Source organism: Macrosteles quadrilineatus, unplaced genomic scaffold (assembly GCF_028750875.1).
Source record: "Macrosteles quadrilineatus isolate MER2022 unplaced genomic scaffold, UCM_ALF_1.0 Scaffold_6__1_contigs__length_79288215, whole genome shotgun sequence".
NCBI lineage: Eukaryota > Metazoa > Arthropoda > Insecta > Hemiptera > Cicadellidae > Macrosteles > Macrosteles quadrilineatus.
This window is the reverse complement of record NW_026542599.1, coordinates 25,022,230-25,043,677: the sequence shown is the minus strand read 5'-3', so window position 1 is coordinate 25,043,677 and position 21,448 is coordinate 25,022,230. Positions and strand designations below refer to the sequence as shown.

Sequence of the window (21,448 nt, the reverse complement as noted above, 5' to 3'; positions counted from 1 at the left end):
AATCGTTGGTCTGTTGCATTTTTCTTCATACAAGAAGGTAGCAAAATATGTTGAAAACTGCGCCATTTTATAAGCTCTCCAACCATATTAGCGAACATTAGCAGATCTAAACCTCAATATTGTAGCAGCATATGGTAGAAGAGCTTATAAAATGGCACAGTTTTCAACATATTTTGAACCCTGTTTAGTTACATCTTTCTCCATTCTGAGGACGTTGTAGTACAGCCAAAATGCTGATCTTACACAGTAACCTTTCCACCCCTTACACATACTCAAACCCTTCCAATGTTGCAGGTCACAAGGACTGCGAGGACCTGAAAAGGAACAACCACCACCTCCACGGCCACCATGGGATGGACATCAAGGGGGTGGAGCACGGTCACGGTTTACACCAGCACCCTCCAGCGCGGCTCGTCGGGGGCTTCGACCCCCAGGGTCTACAACCCCCGCAGCCCGTCGACGACGGTAAACCATCCAAACAGAAGCGGCACAGGACGAGGTTCACTCCGGCGCAGCTCAATGAGTTGGAGAGGTGCTTCTCCAAGACGCACTACCCGGACATCTTCATGAGGGAGGAGATTGCAATGAGGATCGGCCTGACGGAGTCCAGAGTGCAGGTCAGTCGAGCAATAAGCATATTACCAATTGTTATAACATTTAAGATTTTTAAAAGCTTCCGATGTAGAATATGATTGTGTAAGTAGCTTTGGTGAATTCGATTACCGTTGTCTTTGGACAGTGTGGTGCATCTTTAATACTTTTCAATGAAATGGCGACCATCACCATACAAAGTAGGTATTTTAAGCCAAGTATGAATGGAGATGAGTGTAGGATGAGTGGCACGATCTTGTAGTATTCTTAGTGACTAAGGCCGACCTATTCCTTAGACACAGCTGTTAATTAATATCCAATACATCCAATGGCAACTAAAGTACCTAGAGTTTATAGTGGAATCCGAACCACATTTTTGCCTTGGCATAAACGAATTGGTCTAATTATCAGGATAGTACTGCGGATAGTCGTAGTACTCACTAGTGCGGACTTTAATCCACACCAGGGAGTATCGTTTCCACAGTGCATGCCTATAAATATCCACAATAATACCGTCTTGGCTTTTAACTATGTACGAAACTATCAATCTCAACTCAACTCTCCTGTAAAATGGCGTTTGCCGTGTATGTAATAAATAAATAAAATAAATAAATAAATAAATTATAATGCCACGACATGTAGTTCGTAGCGTAGAATACCTTGAGCTCAGGTCTGTCTATTATGTAAAAAATCTATCAGGGATATGTCACTGTCTTTCTCACTCTATATTTTTAGCTAACGGGCAGTTAAAAGAATGAAGTGCAAAGCTCCAAAAGTGGTTTGCATTATTATGAGAAATTATTGCTGGATAAAATTCTTTCTGGGCGGGAATGGACGCTCCTATTCTGAAGGCTTGGGTTCAGATCAGACCAATGGTCTATGGCTTCTATGGTTCAAGGGCAACCATAATCTGCACACTCGTTCCTTTAAGTACAAAATGTGTATATCAGTAAACGGGAACAGTCTCATAGCTTCTCGTGTAAATCAAACTTTCGAGAATCTAAATACCGTACAATTTTAATTATGTATGCATGAATTTTGAGTGAATTATTACCAATACAAAAATTCTTCAAATAACACTGGTAATAATATATTGGCACTTATACTGTATTCACATGACGGTAAATACATATAAAAGATGGTAAGTGGGGATCGATTTCGACGTGACACTAAAATCCCCTAATAGGCCACAAGAATCTCAATGGCACCCCTTATATAATATTGGTACTTAAGTAAACCGTTACTACGAATGTTATTTGAAGTGTTGTTGTATTTACAGGTAATTAATAGCACGTACAATGCTGATCAAGGTGTCATTTAAATTATTACCAAACTTCATTGATTGATAAGTATTATTGTTGCATTCACCTGTAAAAGGTCCAGGTTTAATGAAGGATTTTGGTAGAAGATTAGTATAAAAGAATAGACTGTAGTGCAGAATCGAATTTAAAAAAATTCTAACTCTATTTTTTTTTTACTGACAAGTGCATTTGAATGTAAACACCTATAACTCGTGTGTGTTTTCTAATACTAAAATGTTACTGATTTTAGTACCTTAAAGGTAGTATCAGGTTTATGATTTACTATTTGATCTCTTGTCTCTGAGTACATCGCACTCCATCTTTGTTATGTCCCAACAATGTTTCACTGACATCAAGGCTGGCCAAATAATTTCGCGCGAATTTCCAAAATTGGAGGGAGACCAACGGTGTAAATCCCGGCCACAAATCATCTGGTTGAATCGATGGCACAGTGGCGCTGAGCACGGCGGGTATGCTAAACAACACCATACATCATGGCTGTGAGCTGGGCTTAACTGCCTTACCTTATCTACCTAGCTACGATATGGTGGAATGAGGACTTTATCAATGCTGAGGACGTTTGAGGATCAAGCAATGAAGTATCTCAAGGCAGCCAAACTCTTTAAAATAATAAAAATACAATACGCAAACGTTTAAATGGATATCATATTGCAATATTTTCTGCATCAACTATAATTATTCTCTGTATTTTTAAGGGTTGTTTAAAAAACTATATAGATTTGTTTTTTATGTATTAGATTAGATTTGTATGTCACAAACGAGGGTGCGTTTGGCATTAAGTTTGGTTTTGTATGAATGAGATGAACAAGTTTTACTGATTAGCTAGTTTTATAGTCAGAACTTGCTCAACAACCATCAAAACGCTTATGATTTTTCTCAGGATCGAGCTGGCTGGCAAACATCTGAGCTCCACTCAGCTACTTAATTTTAAAAATCTCATTAAATCCCTTCCAAAAAACGTCAATCACCTTACAATCTCGGAAACGTTAATTAATCCTTTATTTTAGATCATACTAGCGTACCCGTCGCGCGTTGCTGTGATTTTAGAGAAAGACGTCTTAAGATTACATTCAAACTATTGTACATGGTGTTAATGTCAATAAAACATATTTATTACCTAATTTATATAAAATTTAAAAAGTAGTTTTGCTTTGCAAACATTTATTCAAGGGCTTTTTAATAAACAATGGAGCTCGTTCGCTGCGCTCACTTGCCTTCGGTTTTAGCTAGTTCGCTACGCTAACTCGCCTCCAGTTGAAGTTTATTTATTATTTATTTATTTATTTAAATTATTTAAACCCATTTAAATATGAGTACTCATAAGGTTAACATGGGAAACTCCAGAGCCACTGGGGCGGAGCCCTTTTGACGGATCTGCGCCAAACTTCACACAAACAATCCTTGAATAATGCTTAATAATGCCTGAAAGTTTCATTACAATCTGTCGAGCGGTTTCGGAGTCCATAAAGGACAAACAAACAAACATACATACATTGGATTTTATATTTAAAGATAGACTAGCTGCTGTATTCATTGCAAACAAAAGGAAAAATCAGTTTCATAATCATTGAAATAGATTTAAAATAAATAATCCATCATAAAGTTTTACACGAATAATAATCCTACCACATAGTTGTGTAAATGTCTTTGGATCAGCTGTCTAAAATTGTGAAATGAGCATTTTACAGTTCTGATTGTTTACATTTAAATGCCAACACAAAGGTAAACATTGTGAATTTTCTCGTGCTTCCATTGAGACCAATTAATATTTACTTTTGAAAACCTCACCTCAAAACTTTGGACATCCAAGGGGCATAGCCCAAGAGGAGCACAGAGTGAATAGGATATTCCTAGATATGTGGACCATCTTTGTGCTTAATTTTGGCTGTATCGGTTTAGTATTTTAGTCGTGACGGCTGCCCAGACAGACAGACACCATCTATTTTACTATGGCATAGATAGCAATACAGTAATACTTTTAAGGAGTAGCTTTAGCTATGGCTACAGAACCTAGAGGGACATTTCTTTCCATGTTAAAGATATAGCAAGTTTTAGAATAAAAATGACCTCATTGAGCCCCCTCCTTATTTCTTATCCATCAACTTTGTCATGCCAAAGTGAAAGTCTATTGTAAACAGTAGCATCTTTCAAGTCTCAACTTTCACCGTTTGAAAAACTTAGAGATACAACTTCAATCTCAGCACACTCCCTCTCTGGAAGCTATGTTTTCTTCGAGTAGAACATGGATACATTTGATCCAAATAATCTGCCTGGTATCCAAAGCCAATGGTAGTTACGTTGAACATTTTACATCAAAGGCATCAAAGGCTGGATGATTGCCAAACTCTACAGAACGGTATTGATTCACTGATGAAGTGGTGCTGTGATAATGACATGACCCTGAATATTTCAAAATGTTCTGTGATGTCCTTTTCCAGGTCTAGCACACCCATCATCTTCCCCTACTTACTTGACGGTCAACCCCTCCCACGTTCTTTCAGGATCAAGGACCTTGGCGTCATACTTTCTCCAAATTTAAACCCTCAAGACCATATAAATTATATCTGCAAGAGAGCTAATTCTGCCCTATATTTCATTATAAGGAACAGTCGCAACATGTTCTCTATCAATGCATTGAGAATCCTCTACATACATCTAGTCAGGCCTTTACTTGAATTTTCGTCACCTGTTTGGAGCCCTTACCTGATTGGGCAGATCGAGAGTCTTGAGAACGTGCAGACCCGTTTCATTCGTCTGGTTGGTGTGCTGATGGGTTTTGACTACCGCACTGTTCCTATCCAGGAGTTACAACTTCAATTGAACTTGAGGCCACTACTTACACGACGTGTAATCAATGACATACTGTTCCTGAGGAAGCTTATTAACTCGGACATTGATGCACCAGATCTACTTTTTAAGTTGGACTTCCGCACATCCCGCCACCTGCGCCAAACTCATCCGTTCGCTAGACGTCAATACTCTACCCAGTACATGTTCCACAGCACTTTTCCCCGCATCCAACTCTTTGCCAACAGCTTACCAGATGATATCGACCTCTTCTACACCAGTGGCGAGTCGATAAAAAACAGGTTATTACTTGTTGGTCTGTGAGGTGCTGCCTTGATTTGTTGTCTGCAAGTTATAAGTTATATATCAGTTATTTATTTATTTATTACAATTGTTATTTATTTCTATTGTAGTTTATTATTGTTGTTATTTATTATTGTCATTGCATTTGTTACTGTTGTTGCTTGTTGTTGTTGTTATTATTTTTGTTATCTTTTTGGCTAAACAATTTATTCTATGTTAATTATTAATAATTTATCATTGTTAGTTTACATTTGCTCAGGTTTTAGTTTTGTTCTTGTCAAGATTTTTCTGTTAAGCAATATAAATACGTCCCATTGCATGTTTGGCTTGTCCCTTAGATATTAGTAACATTGAATATTTATTGAAACATAATTGTAAATTGGTTTGTTTGGACCGTTGGAAGCAAAATAAAATAAAAATAAAATAAAATAAGGCAGCTGGAGCGGTTGTCCTCAAACACATCTACCTTTAGAATGTCACGAGGCCATAAACCCCAACACGGGTGGCCCTTTAGCCTTCGATGTTTACTTTTAGTTTTTGTCCAGGTGTTACATTCCCGCCCTTACCTCCAGTGCAATTTGGGTGGTGGTTGTAGTTATTTTTGACCTTACTTCAAGAAATGCTGATATTCTATTTGGGTTTTTATCACAGAAAACATACTACTATAACAATGCTAACCACATGGTAAAAAGCGTTAAGTACTCGGAGAGAGCTTTGTCTGTCAATTCGTAGGCAGCGCCACCAGCATCTATGCATACAATGCAACCAGCTTAGGTTTTTATAGGGAAACATCATCACTTGTTATTGTTGTTATTGATGGTCTTGGGCAACATTTCAGGGTGTTGTAAAGGTATTTACATCAACTTTCATAGTTGTTAATGGTTTCGGCGAATTTCCCAGGTTACATTGTAAGACCTTTATCCGGGGCCAATTTACTTTATCATTTTGAAATACCTAGCGGCCTTTAACAAAATCTGTTTAAATTTATATTTACGGTAATCGTGTGAAAATGATCCAATTGTGATGCAATTTGGTACAAACATAACAGGAACCTGCTCACAGACTGTTCCTGCTCGTGGTCGCGGCAATGTCGTACAAATCGGTAGGCCTACGTAAATATATTTTATCCGTCCGTATGTGTCTTCGTGTATGTGACATCGTGTGTATGTGAACTAAATGTCTACCTGACGAAGCTATAATAAGTGGATTTTGATGTTCCTGTACTACGACAGTTTGATAATGGTGTTCTGCCGAAACATGTAACTACAGTACAAACTACAATTTTGGAACTGAAGAAGAGGTAATAGCCTTCAACCTTATTTTAGTCTAAATAACAGGTTTCGGGGCTACAACAATGTATTTTGTTGTACGTTGATACGTTGTATGTTTACTTTTTTTTTAGAGACTGGTCAAAATACTAATATTTGTACTCTATAACGTCTACCTTACACTAGAAAATATGTACTAGAAAATATGTTTTATTGTAGCCCAAAGAAACAAAAAGTCTGGGCCCGCAATAAAATTTGACGTCACTAGAACCTCTTGGTTACTCAAACAACTATGTTGTACAGTTTTGTACCAAGTTTTTTGAATGTCCTACCACTGTAACGTAACGTGTAATACACTTGTGTACAGGTTTTCTTTTAATGTTCTGTACTGAGTTTTACAATAAATTTAACGATTTTCGATGAACGATTATTATTAACGACTACACCGTGTACAGTTTTGTACCGAATTTTGTCGAATATTCCACCACTGAAAGTGTAGCACAGTGGTGTACTGTAATTTTCTGTACTGAGTTTTATAATACATTTAAGTGTTTAACGGCTACACGGTGTTGTACCGAGTTTTGCCGAATTTTCCACAACTTACTTGAATACTTACTTGAATACTTGTTGTCTTAATCTTTGACCGAAGTATCTCGGATAGATTGCGTCGTTATACTAATATTTACAAAATTATTATTTACAAAACTTGTTTTACAAAATTCCAAAAACTGCAAGTGTATAATGTTCTGTACTGAGTTTGACAATACATTTAAGTGTTTATTTATTTATTTCATTCATTGTTTAACGGCTACATGGTGCTGTGCAGTTTTGTACTATGCTTTGCCGAATTTTCCATCACTGTTAAGGTAATACAGTTCTGTAATGTTCTGTACTGAGTTTTACAATACATTAAACTGTTTAAGGCGGCTACACCGAGTTGTACAGTTTTGTACTAAACTTTGCCGAATTTTCGACCAATGTAACGTGTAATACAGTTCTGTACTGAGTTTTTCAATACATTTAAGTGTTTGTAACACCTATAACCGTGTTGTACAGAGCTGGTGCTTGCCAGCCAGCAGGTATGTAGGACAAACCTGGACATGCTAATTGCTAGCCACACAGTCTAATGTATGCGGCTGAGGTGCGAGTCAGCCGGGGTCCATGTCGTGGTGGACACCACAAACTGGGACTACTTTCTGAGAACTAGGCGTAGTGTTTGACGTCTGAGCGACCAGGGTAGAACCTATGTATAGGTACAGAGGTGAGAGATAGGCAGACTGTAGACTGTAGACAGTGCGCAGTACCATGTGTACGTCTAGACGAATCAAAGAACGAGACAAGGAAATATGGTTATTGGTACCATTTGTTAGGGAATTGGTAGAAGTATAAAAGTACGTCATGAGGACTTTATGTCAAGCAGAATTGCTGCAACGTTTTTAATAATAGCGACAGGCAAGCTGTGGAATGAATCAGGAAAAAGTTCAAATCTGATATTAAGGGGGGGATGTTTTATTACGTCAAATTCTCATTCAGTTGAAAGAGGAATTTTCAGTATCATTAGGTAAAATATAATGTTTTCACTGGTTTATAAGTTCAATGTCAATGATACGGAAAGTAAATCAAAGTCAAAGATACGTTTTATAACACTTCAAACATATATTTACGCTTGTATTGTTAACTCACAAGACAATACATAAAAAATGGTAAGTGGTGATCGCTTTCGATTGGTCACTCCAATCATCATGAGACCCAGTTGGCGAATGTTTTATGATTAAATTATGTTTTAAGTGTTATTAGACGTATATTTTATTTACTTTCCGAAGATTCAATAACACGTACAATGCTAATCAAGAAGATATATATTCATTATATTCATTAGTTATATTCGATCAAAAAGTAAAATCGGTTTGGGAAAGTAGTAGGATTTCGAAAACTACCTTTAAACATACAAAATTAATACATAACCATTCTAATCTTAGAACCCCTAGTCAATTAAACGATTGCCCTCGTATTGCCCACACTAATCCACAACGGTCAATGCCCAATAACCCTAACACCATACGACCCCATAACCCTAACCATAACACGGGAGCACCTAGGATCACATAATACCCGCAATGGTCCATTCCCGCGTATGGGGTAGTTGTAAAAATGCACCGTCGTTTTGGCTAAGCGACCCAATTACCCGGAGCGCCCGGGGGTGTTCGGGACTTTATCGATGCGAAGGAAATAAAGTCCAATCTGCTCGACGCACCCTCTCCTCCCCGCTGTCTTTCGCAGACAAACTTTATGTTCAAGTGCCTCGAGCTAAATCCTAGTTTGATTCGCTTTTGTAAAGCATTGCCCGTACTCTGTTTTTGATTAGTCTTTTGGAGGTGTGGGGGTTGAAAGGAAAAATTGGACCTTTTTGTTGGAAGATTGTGGGGGTTAGGTGTAAAATGGTATCTTGGAAAACTGTGCAAGCAAGTGTTGGTCCTTGGGTGTAGGATCTTATATTTTCTTAGAGCTAATAACGATTTACTTTCGACCGTTTTTTTAAACTAGTCGTTTCAGTTTAGTTCTTAGAATTGAAAAGATTCTCTTAAAGGCAATTTTTACTTACTTAACAGCATTGTTTTATTTAACAACACGAGTAATGGACCAATGATGTTCAAGGAGAGAAAAGAAGTAAAATTTTAATGCTTCGAACTTCAACTAATCAGCTGTTTACCAATTTAATTGTGGTTCGTACAATGTTTCGTTGCATCACTGCCAGTGGCAATGGGAGGTTATAAATGAAACATAACCTCTCTTAGAAGTTATGAGTAGTGATTGTTAGTAATTAAAAAACGTTCGTAGGTAAAGTAGTGTAGCCAACTCACCGATGAGTAATCTATTGCACAATCAATTTGTTAGGTGAACATTAAGCTTTCCATATACGTTGCAGGGTAAGATAGCGCACAAAGAAAAATGCATCTAAGACTAAAAGATATAAGGTTAAATTGAAGAATTCCTCGTGACATATTTCCCCGAACAGAACATATTAGACATTCCAACTCGCCTACTGACATACTACTGTGACGTCAGATGACGTGTACGTCATAAGACAGACTTGACAGTAGTAGGAGTAAAACGTCAAAGTAGGCTGAACTTCGTTTCTTTTTGCTTGAAATTTTAAGTATAAGGGGAGTCAAATTTTGTATGTGCTTGCAAATAAAGAAGATTTCAAAATCACATGACCGTCTTGCAAGAGAGTGAAATAAATTAAACGCGTTTCAAGAATCTTTTTCCTCTCCTATCGTTTGGCAAGAGATGAACCAACTGAATGAAATATACGTAAATAAATAATAATGAATAAGAAGGTCTTTGAGCAAGCGTTTTTCAGAAAAATTATTTTTAACAACTAGTTGAATTAATTCTGGCTTTCAAAACAACTTTTGTCATTTTGGAAAAGAGTAAGTATTCGCCTATTGGCCTCGAGAATTTCAAAAATTTTGAATGGTGATATCTGCTTTACGTAAAAGTGCAGAATCAGATTTATAGAGGTTATGCCTTCAATTACACCAAATAGAAAGCTACGTGAGGAAGTTAATTGTTCTGTTTGGGGTTTTTAAAATATCCCAATCAGTAGTGGGTTTGAAGCCTATAATGAAACATCGTCAGCAGAACTCCTGAAAGTCATTCTAAATTTGTCTTACCAGTCGTTTGTTTGGTTAATTTCATTGTAATGAAAAACTGAATCATCCCTATTTTAAAATTGCAGTAAAATCGTATATTATGGTGTTGAGCCAAACACAATTTCAAACTACAATCTTCTGAGGAGTCAATCTTTTACATGCAAACACAATTTGCATGCAATCTTTTACATGCATTTTGATACCTTCAAAACTTAAGCTAAATAAACAACCAAGACAAATATTTTTTATAAGTTTAATGTGACATCTTTTGAATAACACGCAAATATTCGTAAGCTCGACGTTTGAATAAAATAACTATCCCTTATACAGGCGGAACTCTAATTCCAGCCTTTGATTCTTGGCTTCAACTTGGAAAGAGTCGAGTTGAAGGTGTAAAGAAAGAAGTGCACAACATTTAATTCACTCCACATTTCCCCTTTCATAAAATCTTTCTCGACAAGAAAGTTGCCTGAAGTTCCAAAATAACACATGTATTGCAGCCTTTCAGCTTAAGGCGACTGAATTTCGTTCAGCGTGATTGCTGTTTCTTCTACATATCCGAGAGTCCAAAAGGCGTCATTGCACCTGACCCGCGTTAGAACCTTCGAATTGGGAGTTCGTATGTTGAATTCATTATAATTTGTATTTAACTTCAATGATGAAACCATTCAACCCATGTTGCTCTGGAGGTTGTAGACGTAACATTGAACGATCTGTGATATGAGTGTGCGATTTCAGACCACAAATCACATAGTAAATGATTGGCCTTTGTTGGCTCTTCCTGTTGGATTATCGAGTCCTCAGAGCTTAACTATTATTGATAAGCTTAGTTACTTAACCATCATCTGACTGATTGGAACTCAACGAAGAAAGGAACTCTAGATAAAGGATCAACTTTGGTTTTGCATTAACGTTTAAACAAATTTGGAATCATATAACGCACCTGAAGTTATCAGCAATCATCTACAACTTCGAACCGTGAAAAACTGTTTTTTATAACAGCGCAAGAAGATTAGAAACTTGAAGATAGATTCCAGAATAAGCATTTTATTCCAGAACAATTGAAAAGATGTGACACTGAAAAGTCCAACTAAAACTTATGTTATATAAAGATACTAGTGCACCTGTCGCTCGAATTCGAGCAATCGCAAAGTATTACAGGCGTTATTGCAAAACGAATAATTTTTGATGAGTTAATTCCATGTCAACTCAAAGATAATGTAATACATCACTCCGCTCCAGTTATAAAAACTAACTATTTTTTTATTTATAAAAAAAGAGGTTGACGGCCTCTTTTCTGAAAACGAACTCACTCTGAAAACGAACGCTCTTGTGTGTACGGGTTTACTATGAAAGGATTGGTATGCAATTAATACAAATTATTCGTCTTGTTTAAGTAAACAAAATATTTTCTTCATTACAAATACACTGGGATTTGGATGGCCTGTGGGGCAAAGCCCGAGGACTTTTATTACAAGAATTGGTAAAAGCCCTCTTCTACACAAAAAAATCTTAATTTTGACAAATCGTTTGTAGAAATCCGTCCATTATTAACGGAGGAGTTGTGTTTCGTAGAAATCGCCTTCACTTATAAGGAACCTAGTGCAGTTTACAACAAATACAAGTTGAAACTTAACAATACTTCAACATCGTAAAACAGGCAGGAGTCGACGAACACCTGTTGCTCTCTGTCGTTTACGATGTCGTTTGAACGTCGTAAAGAGTCAACGACGCCGGCAACTTGGATCGTAACACTTGAACATTGTTGAAGCTATCAAATTTTAAGTTCAACTGTTGATACTGTGGTATTTACTGTAAGATCATACACAATTGTTCTGTTTTAGCTAAAGATCATCGTGAAGGGCTAAGTAAAAGGTGTAAGCATTTTATGAGGTATCAAATTTTCAGTTCAAAATGTTGGTACTCTATTTGGTTTGAGACCGTTTACGGCCAATTTTACTGTTTACCAAAATTACCAAACATCTGGCCTAGATAAAGCTACCTAATCATCCGATTAAGTAATCATAATCATAACATTAATGCATCATACTCATCGGTTACTTAATCTTACATTTATTTTTTGGTCCATTTTGAGTACAAAGTTGCATACACATTCTAGAGAGTGATAAAGTACAGAATACTGAGTTGTTCCAAAATGCGCTGATAGAAAGGAACCAGGTTTCTTTACACTCTGCAAAAATATCACAATAAATTAAATGTTTATTTCAAACATTCTAAATAGCCTTTGTTGTTTTCTGGGTGCCTATAAGTAAAATTACCTTTAGTTTAAAGGTAATAATAAGGTTTTAATAATAAAGAACGAATATGGCTTAAATTGTTTAACCTGTATTTTTTATATGTTAACAGTTAGCACCTATTACCCTTCTTTTTAGAATCGTATATGTAACGCTATACTCGACGCCACAATATGCTCAAACACGAGTAAATAAATTCAGGTTGTAATATGTAAAAACATGTGTCTGAAATTCTAAAATATTCTGTATATTATCATTGCAGGTAATCTATATATTATTAGACAAGAATGTTTCTTTAAAACCTTTTTTAACAGCTCGTGTGCATCGTAGGAAAAATGTACGCATATTGTTAGAAAGATATTTTCCTGTAGGTGTGCAGAATCCCTTTATAAATTAAAATATGTTCAAAGATAAACACAACAAATGTATTTAAAATTAAAAAAATAACATGGGCCTTATGTGTTGCTATGCTGGTGACGAAATATAAACAGAAAATCAAAACAAATGGAAGAAATTCTTATCACATGATTTTTTACAAAGTGGGGTTAAAATAGAGAAGTATGTACATTCGATATATTTGGTCGATTTTTCGACTGCTGGACGACCTCTAGTATTGTATTAATACCCACAAAATTCAAATTAATCTGTTAAGGAAATATCGAAGTTTAACTAGCAAAACACAGCTTAAGTTCATTCAACCTCATATAATATGAACTACACTCTGCAAATAGTGAAAGCACACTACATAATTTAAGTTAAAAATTCTTTAACTATTTTGTCTGAAAACTGAACGCGTAGTATATAAATATGGTGTCACACCTCATAAGAAATCCCTTACAGTTTAAATAAGCAAAAAGAGTTCCCTGGAATAACGCCATTCCACAAAACCCCAGCATAACACCGAGCACCCCATATAACGCAACTGGATAGCGTGCGACACGTTTAAATATATAATGAGTATTTGCACACTCTCCCCCGCCTCGGTTCCCCTTTAAAGCCATCCCATTCATTTCCCAGTTGTTGAGTTTTCATCCACGTGAAAAACAACCTCTAAAGTTGCCGCGTAATATTTTTGACTCGGTCGCTAAACTTTAGCCAAAGTTAGATTAGCTGTCAAGGTAAGCAGTTTGTTTCTGACCGCTGCGTACGGGAATTTCTGTTCGTGAAGTTGTCCAGCATTGTGCGTTTACGTCTATTTAAACTGTTTCCAGGTAATTTGAAATTGGTAGCTTTGCATGTACTTCGCAATGTGGTTTTTGGTGTTTAAACACCCTGAACCTTTAGTTTTACCTTTGACTATTAGTGTTAAATTTGTAGCCAGATTTTTTTTATAAAAATAGTGGCAGTTGATGCTGATCACCGACAAATTGCGCTGATCGAAACTACTAAATTCTGTCGAGTACACACACTTTTTACCAAGTCAAACTTAGGGAATGACTTATTATGAGTTATAGCATAGACTAACCAACGTATGTTTTATCTATGTCCATATAGATGGAATGTCTACTTCAGTATCCAATAGTCAATGGTTTTGCCCACGAATACTAGAAAAATACCGGTATGGATCATAAACATAAACAAAATTACGTTTTTGGCCCGAATCCTATACTAATAGCATTAACATATGGTTTAGACAGTTCCATTTAAACAATGTTAAAAATAATGTTTACTTTCGGGCCAAAAACGTCATTTGTTTATGTTTATGATCCATACCGAAAGACTTTGACTTTTTTATTAATCAATATTACCATAACATTAATAAACAAATTATTAAATAAGCCTATAACAACGTTTCAATATACTAAATAATTTGTTTTTTAAGCTTTGTAAAATGGTCAGGGAAGAAATTGTAAAAGTTTACCAGTTTATGGTCAAAATGGAGATAACCAATGTTTACCTCATAGAGCCGTTCCCATCATGCTGGTTCGCGATCTCGTTCGAAAAAGTGTAGGTTTACACATTTGTACCAAACCTCGTCAAAGTCGGATTGTTTTTACTTGAGTTATCATGCTAACGGTCACACATAGGCCTATAAAAATACACTTGTTCTTTCTTGATTTTTAAACTTTCATATATGAATTTCAACGGAGTGTGTTTTTTGGCCTCTGGAAACCTCAAACGAAAAAGTATACCAGTCCTATGTCTAGGTCTTACCATGAGACCTACGGTAATAGGTTATTACCCTATGTGAGAAATTCACTGAAGGTGCCAATCTTTATTAAACTTTAAAATGTTTTTTCATGTATAAATTTATAATAATTTTGATCAGTAAGGAAATATGTATAAAATACAAATTTTCTTGAAGGGAACTTTAAATATCTCTAGAGGGAGACTCGTGGGACAAACGATTGCGCAAGTTGAGATCCCTCGGTCGCCAGGAATATCAGTTCCAGAAAGATTACTACGGAAGTGCAACTTCAGTTTCACTTACAGTTTCCAACTGTGATTCTCAAGGCTTAGCGTAGCTTTAGCTCAGGCGGGCCGCATCCATTTCTATCTGGCAACTTTTATCTGTTTGCATAATAAGTACGATCCTAATTTTTGTTATGTACATAGATTTTAACTTTTCTGCCTTGGTAACTTTTTTGATTGTTATTGACTATTGTTTACCTAATGTAACTATAATAATCATAATTTATCAGCAATTGAAAAAGGTTTTACAAGTTAGTTGTTTTTTTGGCAGTTCAATCATCTATCAAGTATTCAACGATAAGTCCACAACTGTGAAGTTGTCAATCGATTCCCATTTTAAAATTGGCACAATTATAAGAAAAAAAGCGGAAAGTACTAACGAAAAATGTAGAATACCGTTTTATTTAAACAAAAATATTTTAATCACGAATATATACACTTATCGAAAACTGCTGCATATATGAATCCCTCTTAACTATTATCTATGAAAAACTAAAATATTTAATTAAATATAATGATAGCTAATTCTGACCATTTAACTAATAACTGCAAAATAAAGATTGGCCTTTGTATTCTGAAGTAGAAGTCCCATTTATATGGACAAGCTGTAGCCAGCTTATAAATAAATAAAAACATAGTTAAATTAAGAGTTGAATATCCTACATTTATGTTTCCCACCTCAACTTTTGTTTCTGTTTATGTAGCATAAAACATGTTTTAGTTTATATTACGTTGTCTTTTCTGACGGCTTTTGGTTGAAAGGTAGGCATATTCAACTGAAATCGGTGATATAAATAATTGCACTCTGTATGCAACTCCATTCACTATGTTCATTTTTATTATAAAATTGCAACCACTTTTTAACATGGGGATGGAAGGTGACGCCTCTTTCTATCCAGAGTCAAAAGTACATAATATAAAAGGTAAAAAAAATGTTGGTCCAAATAGATGGGGTTTCTATTTCTTCTATCAAAGTCACTGACATGAATTATTTTGTTTTATTTCACAAAGTAGCATTAATCATTTTCTTTTAAAATACTGTAACATTTTATTGAAATTCGCAAGAGTTTACATTCCATCTCCGTCCCAATTTATCCCATACTATTGGAGAAAATTAATGTTCATACATCTAAGTTCTGCACTCGTATTAGGCCCGGTTCACACGAACGACATACCTAGCAGACTAGGCTTGGACTAGGTAAGCACTAGGTAAGCACGACTGGGTAGCGGACCACAGGATCGCACCGGTTCACACGAGCGACATGTCCACGGACTAGGCAAAAATATCGAGATCAAAACCACTCGGTTCCATCACTGGTGCACAATGAGAACAAAGGTAAGAATGCGAGCTGCAGCTCGACTACCCGATCGCTCGTGTGAACGCTCCCATAAGGCTACATGTACTGCTACGCAGTCCGACTGGGCGACTGGGTAGTTGCCCAGTCGGACTGGGAAGCGGGGCCCGACTAGGTTTTGGGACATCAAGCTTGAACACGACTAGCTAGTCGGCGTCCTAGGCCCGTGTGAACGGTTCCATTTGATCCTGTGGTCCGCTACCCAGTCGTGCTTACCTAGTGCTTACCTAGTCCAAGCCTAGTCTGCTAGGTTTGTCGTTCGTGTGAACCGGGCCTTACTCTATGGTCTGTCTTTTAATCAGCTGATGAATGCAGACAGCTGATCGTTGCAGCTGGCGGCCTCACCTGGTTAACTTAACCTCACTTCCTCAACCAATATTGATTACAATGTGGGCGGGGTGCACTGATTCAACCCCTGATTTTATTTAACGAGTTACCGTCTGCTTTTTCCTTCCCTAACGTTATTGCTAATCCATTTAAGAAACGTTATATTTCAGAGACCCTCCAGTTTGAAAGATATAACGAGAATTAAAACGTTTGGCGTGTGGATGTAGTCTCTATATGGAATATTCTGTTAAAATAATTGGTAATTTTTCAAATTAAGAGAGTTTGTGAACCATGTTGTTTCTGTACTAAAGAGGGTGTTCAGATATCGTTAGCCATCAATGGCGTTGGAAAAATGATAAGATTTTGGTCTCATGGTTAGGAGTGAACCTTTTAGGCCTTCATATCGAGTACAATAAAGAGAGGTCACTTTTGCACATAGATAGATCTATGTATTTGAGATCAGTATTTGAGATTAGTAAAATCCATAAAGTGTAAACAAAATACATATGCTGTATATTTAATTATTAGTGGTTGATAAGCAGATAGAGGGATACAAGATTTGAACCCAGGACTACGAAGGGAAGTCTCTTGCTCTGACTTTGATCAACCATAATTCAATTAATCAAATGAAACGAACCCGTTTAGGACCTTTCAATGCAAGCTAATTTAAAAATATTTTATTGGTTTGAAATACATCCACAACTTCATATGAAAAATTCCAATCACCAACACAAAACGTTGAAAAACAAAACATTTTTCCTATACGAAATGCAAATTCTGATAATTTAGTCGACAAATCAATATAACCATCCTACATCATTGCCATTCGTGATCCATCATTGTCTGTATTTCTAAACGTGTACATCGGCCTTGTCATTTTTTACTCTATGGCCGCGAATATTGATGACGTCACTCAATCAGCTGATCGCTAATGAGACAGTCCTGTCAGAATATTCATCAGAGGAACACCACAAATACATTTATAGCGTGATGGCTGTTCCATGTTTTGCCACTCCCCCCCCGCGCTTCTTATTATGAGTTACAATGCAACTTGCTAACCATTGTTTTACGCCTGCTCTTCCTCCCTCTGACCACCCTCCCCCCTTGCTGCCTACCGAGGGTGAAAGTGACTATCTTATTTTACTTTTTAAAAATCGACAATAATAATTAGTTGCATAAACTAGTTGAATTGTATTCGTCACCTCCTATCCTTTTTTGTCTGCACAATATGTTGACGAAACACAAAATAGTTATAGTAGTTAAATTTGTGATTCAAAAATTAATACTAGAAATGAAAACCCCCACCCCCAACATGATAATCCCATTCGAGAGGTCGTCCAGTGGTCAAAACTCGACCAAAAATATGTAATGTACAGACTGCTCTATTTTCACCCCACACTGTAAATAAAACATGTGATTGGAGTTTCTTCCATTTGTTTTGATTTTCTGTTTATATTTCGTTGTTACTTCGTCACCAGCATGGCAACCCATATGATCCATGTTAATTTTTTTAAATTTTTAAACACTTTTTGTGCTTATCTTTGAGCCTATTTTAATTTATAAATGGAGTGTACACCTACAGGAAAATAGCTTTCTAACGGTATGATTAGATTTTCCCTACGATACACACGAGCTGAGAAAAAAGGTTTTAAAGAAACATGCTTGCCTATTAATATATAGATAGATTACTGTAAAATTTCCTTAGGCAAGACCGCATATATCTTTTGGATGTGAAAGTAGGGCATCTTAGCTTATGATTTCATCCACTGTAAGACCAAAATGTTGATTCAATACCTTTAACTTTCTGAAGGTGTATAAAACCCCAATAAGAAGCCGTTATTCCCTGAAGGCAGTATAATTCAAAGTAATCGTTGGTTAGCTACATCGGGTTTCCTTCCCTCTGATCAAATCGCTTTGTTTTTACGGGAACGATGAAACTGCCCCGATATTTTAAGTACGTTTTAAATGATGAAACTGCCCCGCTCATTACAGAGCATTAATAAGGGTCGCCTCGTCATACCAGAAATGCTGAAATTGCCCCGAACGCCCGGCCAGGTAGCCAAACTACCGGTCTGGGGAAAAGGGAATTATTGTTGTCCCGGCGATCTGTCAATGACTGCAGTCTTCGTATAACTACCACCAATATCAGGAATTACTAGCTTATTTTAGGTTAGGGTAGGTTAGGTTAGGTTGGTTAAAGTTAAGTTAGGTTAGGTTATGTTAGGTATTGGTACAGAAACAATTGTGACTTGGCAAGAAAAGTAGTCGACGGCAGTTTTAGGATACAGGTACAAAAATAATACCCCTTTTCAGCCCTGTAGCGACTATCTGACCGGGTGCTCGGGGCAATTTCAGCATTTCTAGTCTTAACGAAGTGACCCTCCCTAATCCTCATTAATGAGTGGGGCATTTTCATCTTTTCAAATAGACCCAAAACGTCGGGGCAGTTTCACTACACCCGTTTTTACAACGTTCGGTGTAAAATATCAAAATAATTAAACTATATCAAAACCGTTTGAACACCAATATACCAGTTAAACGTCTTCAAGCTCTTTATAAGCAAACAATAAGTAATCTAACCTCTCGTGTCCAACCTTCTCCCGACAAATCACCCAGACACACTGTGTCTAATAGTAAAAATAACTCAAACACAAATGATATTTTCACTTGAAATGAAAGAGTTTATTTTTCAACGTTCATATAAAACCTAACTAACCCTATGTCAAATCAAATGTTTTATTATTCATGACCGTTTGAACACCCCCGTGCCCCCTCAAAAACTCATTCGCTGGAAAACGCGTTTTACGAACCACTGACTTCAACATATGAGCGGAGTTTGAAGGTGCTGATCGTGATGGCCCGATTCAACAAATGGTTGGGGTTGAATCCCGATTGAAAGCGTGAGCTGACACTCGTCCCTCGCAGCCCCCCCCCCCCCCACGAGTGCCCCCCACGTAAGAAGAGGGGGGTGCAGGGGGGCGCTCGATACCTGTTTGCCACGCGACCGAGCGCAGGTACCCAGTTATTACATTCTACACATGTAATAACACATCAAGAGCCCTACCCTCAATGTGCGATCAAAGGAGAATTTTATTTCAGCTTTTGAGTGCTTCTCTTCCCTACACAGTTACCGGGGCTTAACTTCGAGTGTGAATTTTATTTTGGAGTTCAAAAGCGGAAGTGAGGATGTTGGAATTTTGTATATTGGGTTTTTTCTATCGTTTCGTAATCGAAGAGGAATCAGTTTACGTAAACTGCATTTTCTGCAATTTTTACGATCATTGCTTTGGAACATTTTGAATGGACATCGATATGGATAATTGGTAACGGTAGCCAAATTTCTATTCAAATAGAACCAAAATTCATCAAGCCACTGACGTAGTACGCCTACTGCTAACGAAACTCTTTACTCACCTAGTTTCTCTCATACAGGGAAGAAAATATTTGAGGACCGATTTGAACCCTAAGACCTACACCCAGGGATAATTTACTTTTTCATTTTGATATCCTCAGAGGCCATAAACGATATTTGTTCAGTACGGTCATGAGAATGGGGTATTAAAACAGTTCGGAAATTGGGTTATTTCCATTTACCTTGATTGACCGAAACCAAAACTTCATCAAGTTACTATGACAACGATCGTGTATAGCTAAAAAGAAAACAATTAATTTTGTACAATTAATTTATGTAAGCCTACTACTACAGGTTACAGGAAAAATAAAAAATAAAACTCTACATTTAAAATTCCTGTGTTACAGTATTCCTAAAAAAAAGCTAATAGTAGCTAGCTTGTATAGGGGTACATTGAAATTAAATTTGGCAAATGTATTTACTTTATACTAAACTATTAACGTTAAAATAGTATATTTCGTACCTAGGGCCGAAAATGAGGTTTTGCCAGTTCGAAATAGTTTGTCGATAGTCGACTTCGTCTTGAACTTAAAGACTATCTCGAGCCGGCAAAACCATTTCGGTACGTGGTACGAACGCTATTTTTCACCACACTATAACCTATTACCACTATTCACCACAATAATAATGCACGCTGATCGTAAACACAACTATAACTTTAAGGTTGTGTGGAAAAATTATTTGAGGAATCAGCAAAAATAATAATAAATAGTTGCTAGGCAGCGGTGGCAATAAAACAGTTCTATTGCAATGCTTTGGACACTGATTGTGTATTTAATATGCATTCATGTTTTTAGGAAGTAAGCGTGCAGCTGATTTTGCGGCCCTAGGGACGTAAAAACCTGCTCGGTCCCCAAATAACGATGACAGCTGGCATGGCCAGCAAAACGTAACTTTCTGCCACCAATTAACGTATTTAAAACAGCTAAAAACATCATAATGTGGTGAAAATACTGTTTTCCTTACATACAGCAGCATATCTAGCTACTCGTTAAACCTAATGTTAATTAAATAGATAATGAACCTGAAATGTTTAAGGAGTTATTTTAATAACAAAATCAATTAGACAAATGGAAATTCGCCTAGTTTGCAGGTTTGCTGATGGTGGTATTTGTTATGATAGTTTATGTGGTTTAATAGATGCCATCGTTTACAGTAAACAGCTTTCAGTTTGACTTAGGTCTACAGTTTTTTTATTAATCGACATCAGTGTCCTGTTGGTTGCTCAATTTTTATTTTACTTTTTTTAACTGGCTACAGCACAGGGAAATGGTTTTTCATCAATGTTCTAAGGTTTTATATAACAATTAATAATACCGGAAAACGCAAAAAAAGGCAAATAACACTTGTAATAAATGTATTTACACTTATAATGTTTACTCACAATACAGAAGAAGATGGTAAGTGGTGATCGATTTCGATTGGACACTCCAATGATGAATATTGGGTATGATGATGATTGGAGTGTCCAATCGAAATCGATCATCACTTAGGCTACCACCTTTTATATGCATTTACCGTTTTGTGAGTAAACAGTATAAGTGTAAATATATTATTATAAGTGTTATTTAACGTATTTTACACTTTCAGGTAATTTAATAAAACGTACGATGCTAATCAAGAAGTTATTTAGTTAATAAGACTATCACAAGTGCATGTATATTTTTGTTGTGTTGTTTACATTGTTTTTTCTGTTTTTACGTTTTTGCTCGTCCAAATCCCGGCCTTGTCCACAATTTTACTTCCACATTTTGTTAGAT

At 36.5% G+C, this 21,448-nt stretch overlaps 1 protein-coding gene across 1 annotated transcript in view; it reads left to right on the top strand.

The window, feature by feature from the left end:
* Positions 1-425: 425 nt before the first annotated feature.
* The window catches only part of LOC128997406 (homeobox protein orthopedia-like), a gene marked incomplete at its 5' end in the record, with an annotated part of 37,570 nt that continues 16,547 nt past the window's right edge, over positions 426-21,448 (top strand). The window contains one exon of the mRNA XM_054423044.1: positions 426-617. Coding sequence (XP_054279019.1) covers positions 426-617 — 192 coding nt within the window. The remainder of the gene's footprint in view (positions 618-21,448) is intronic.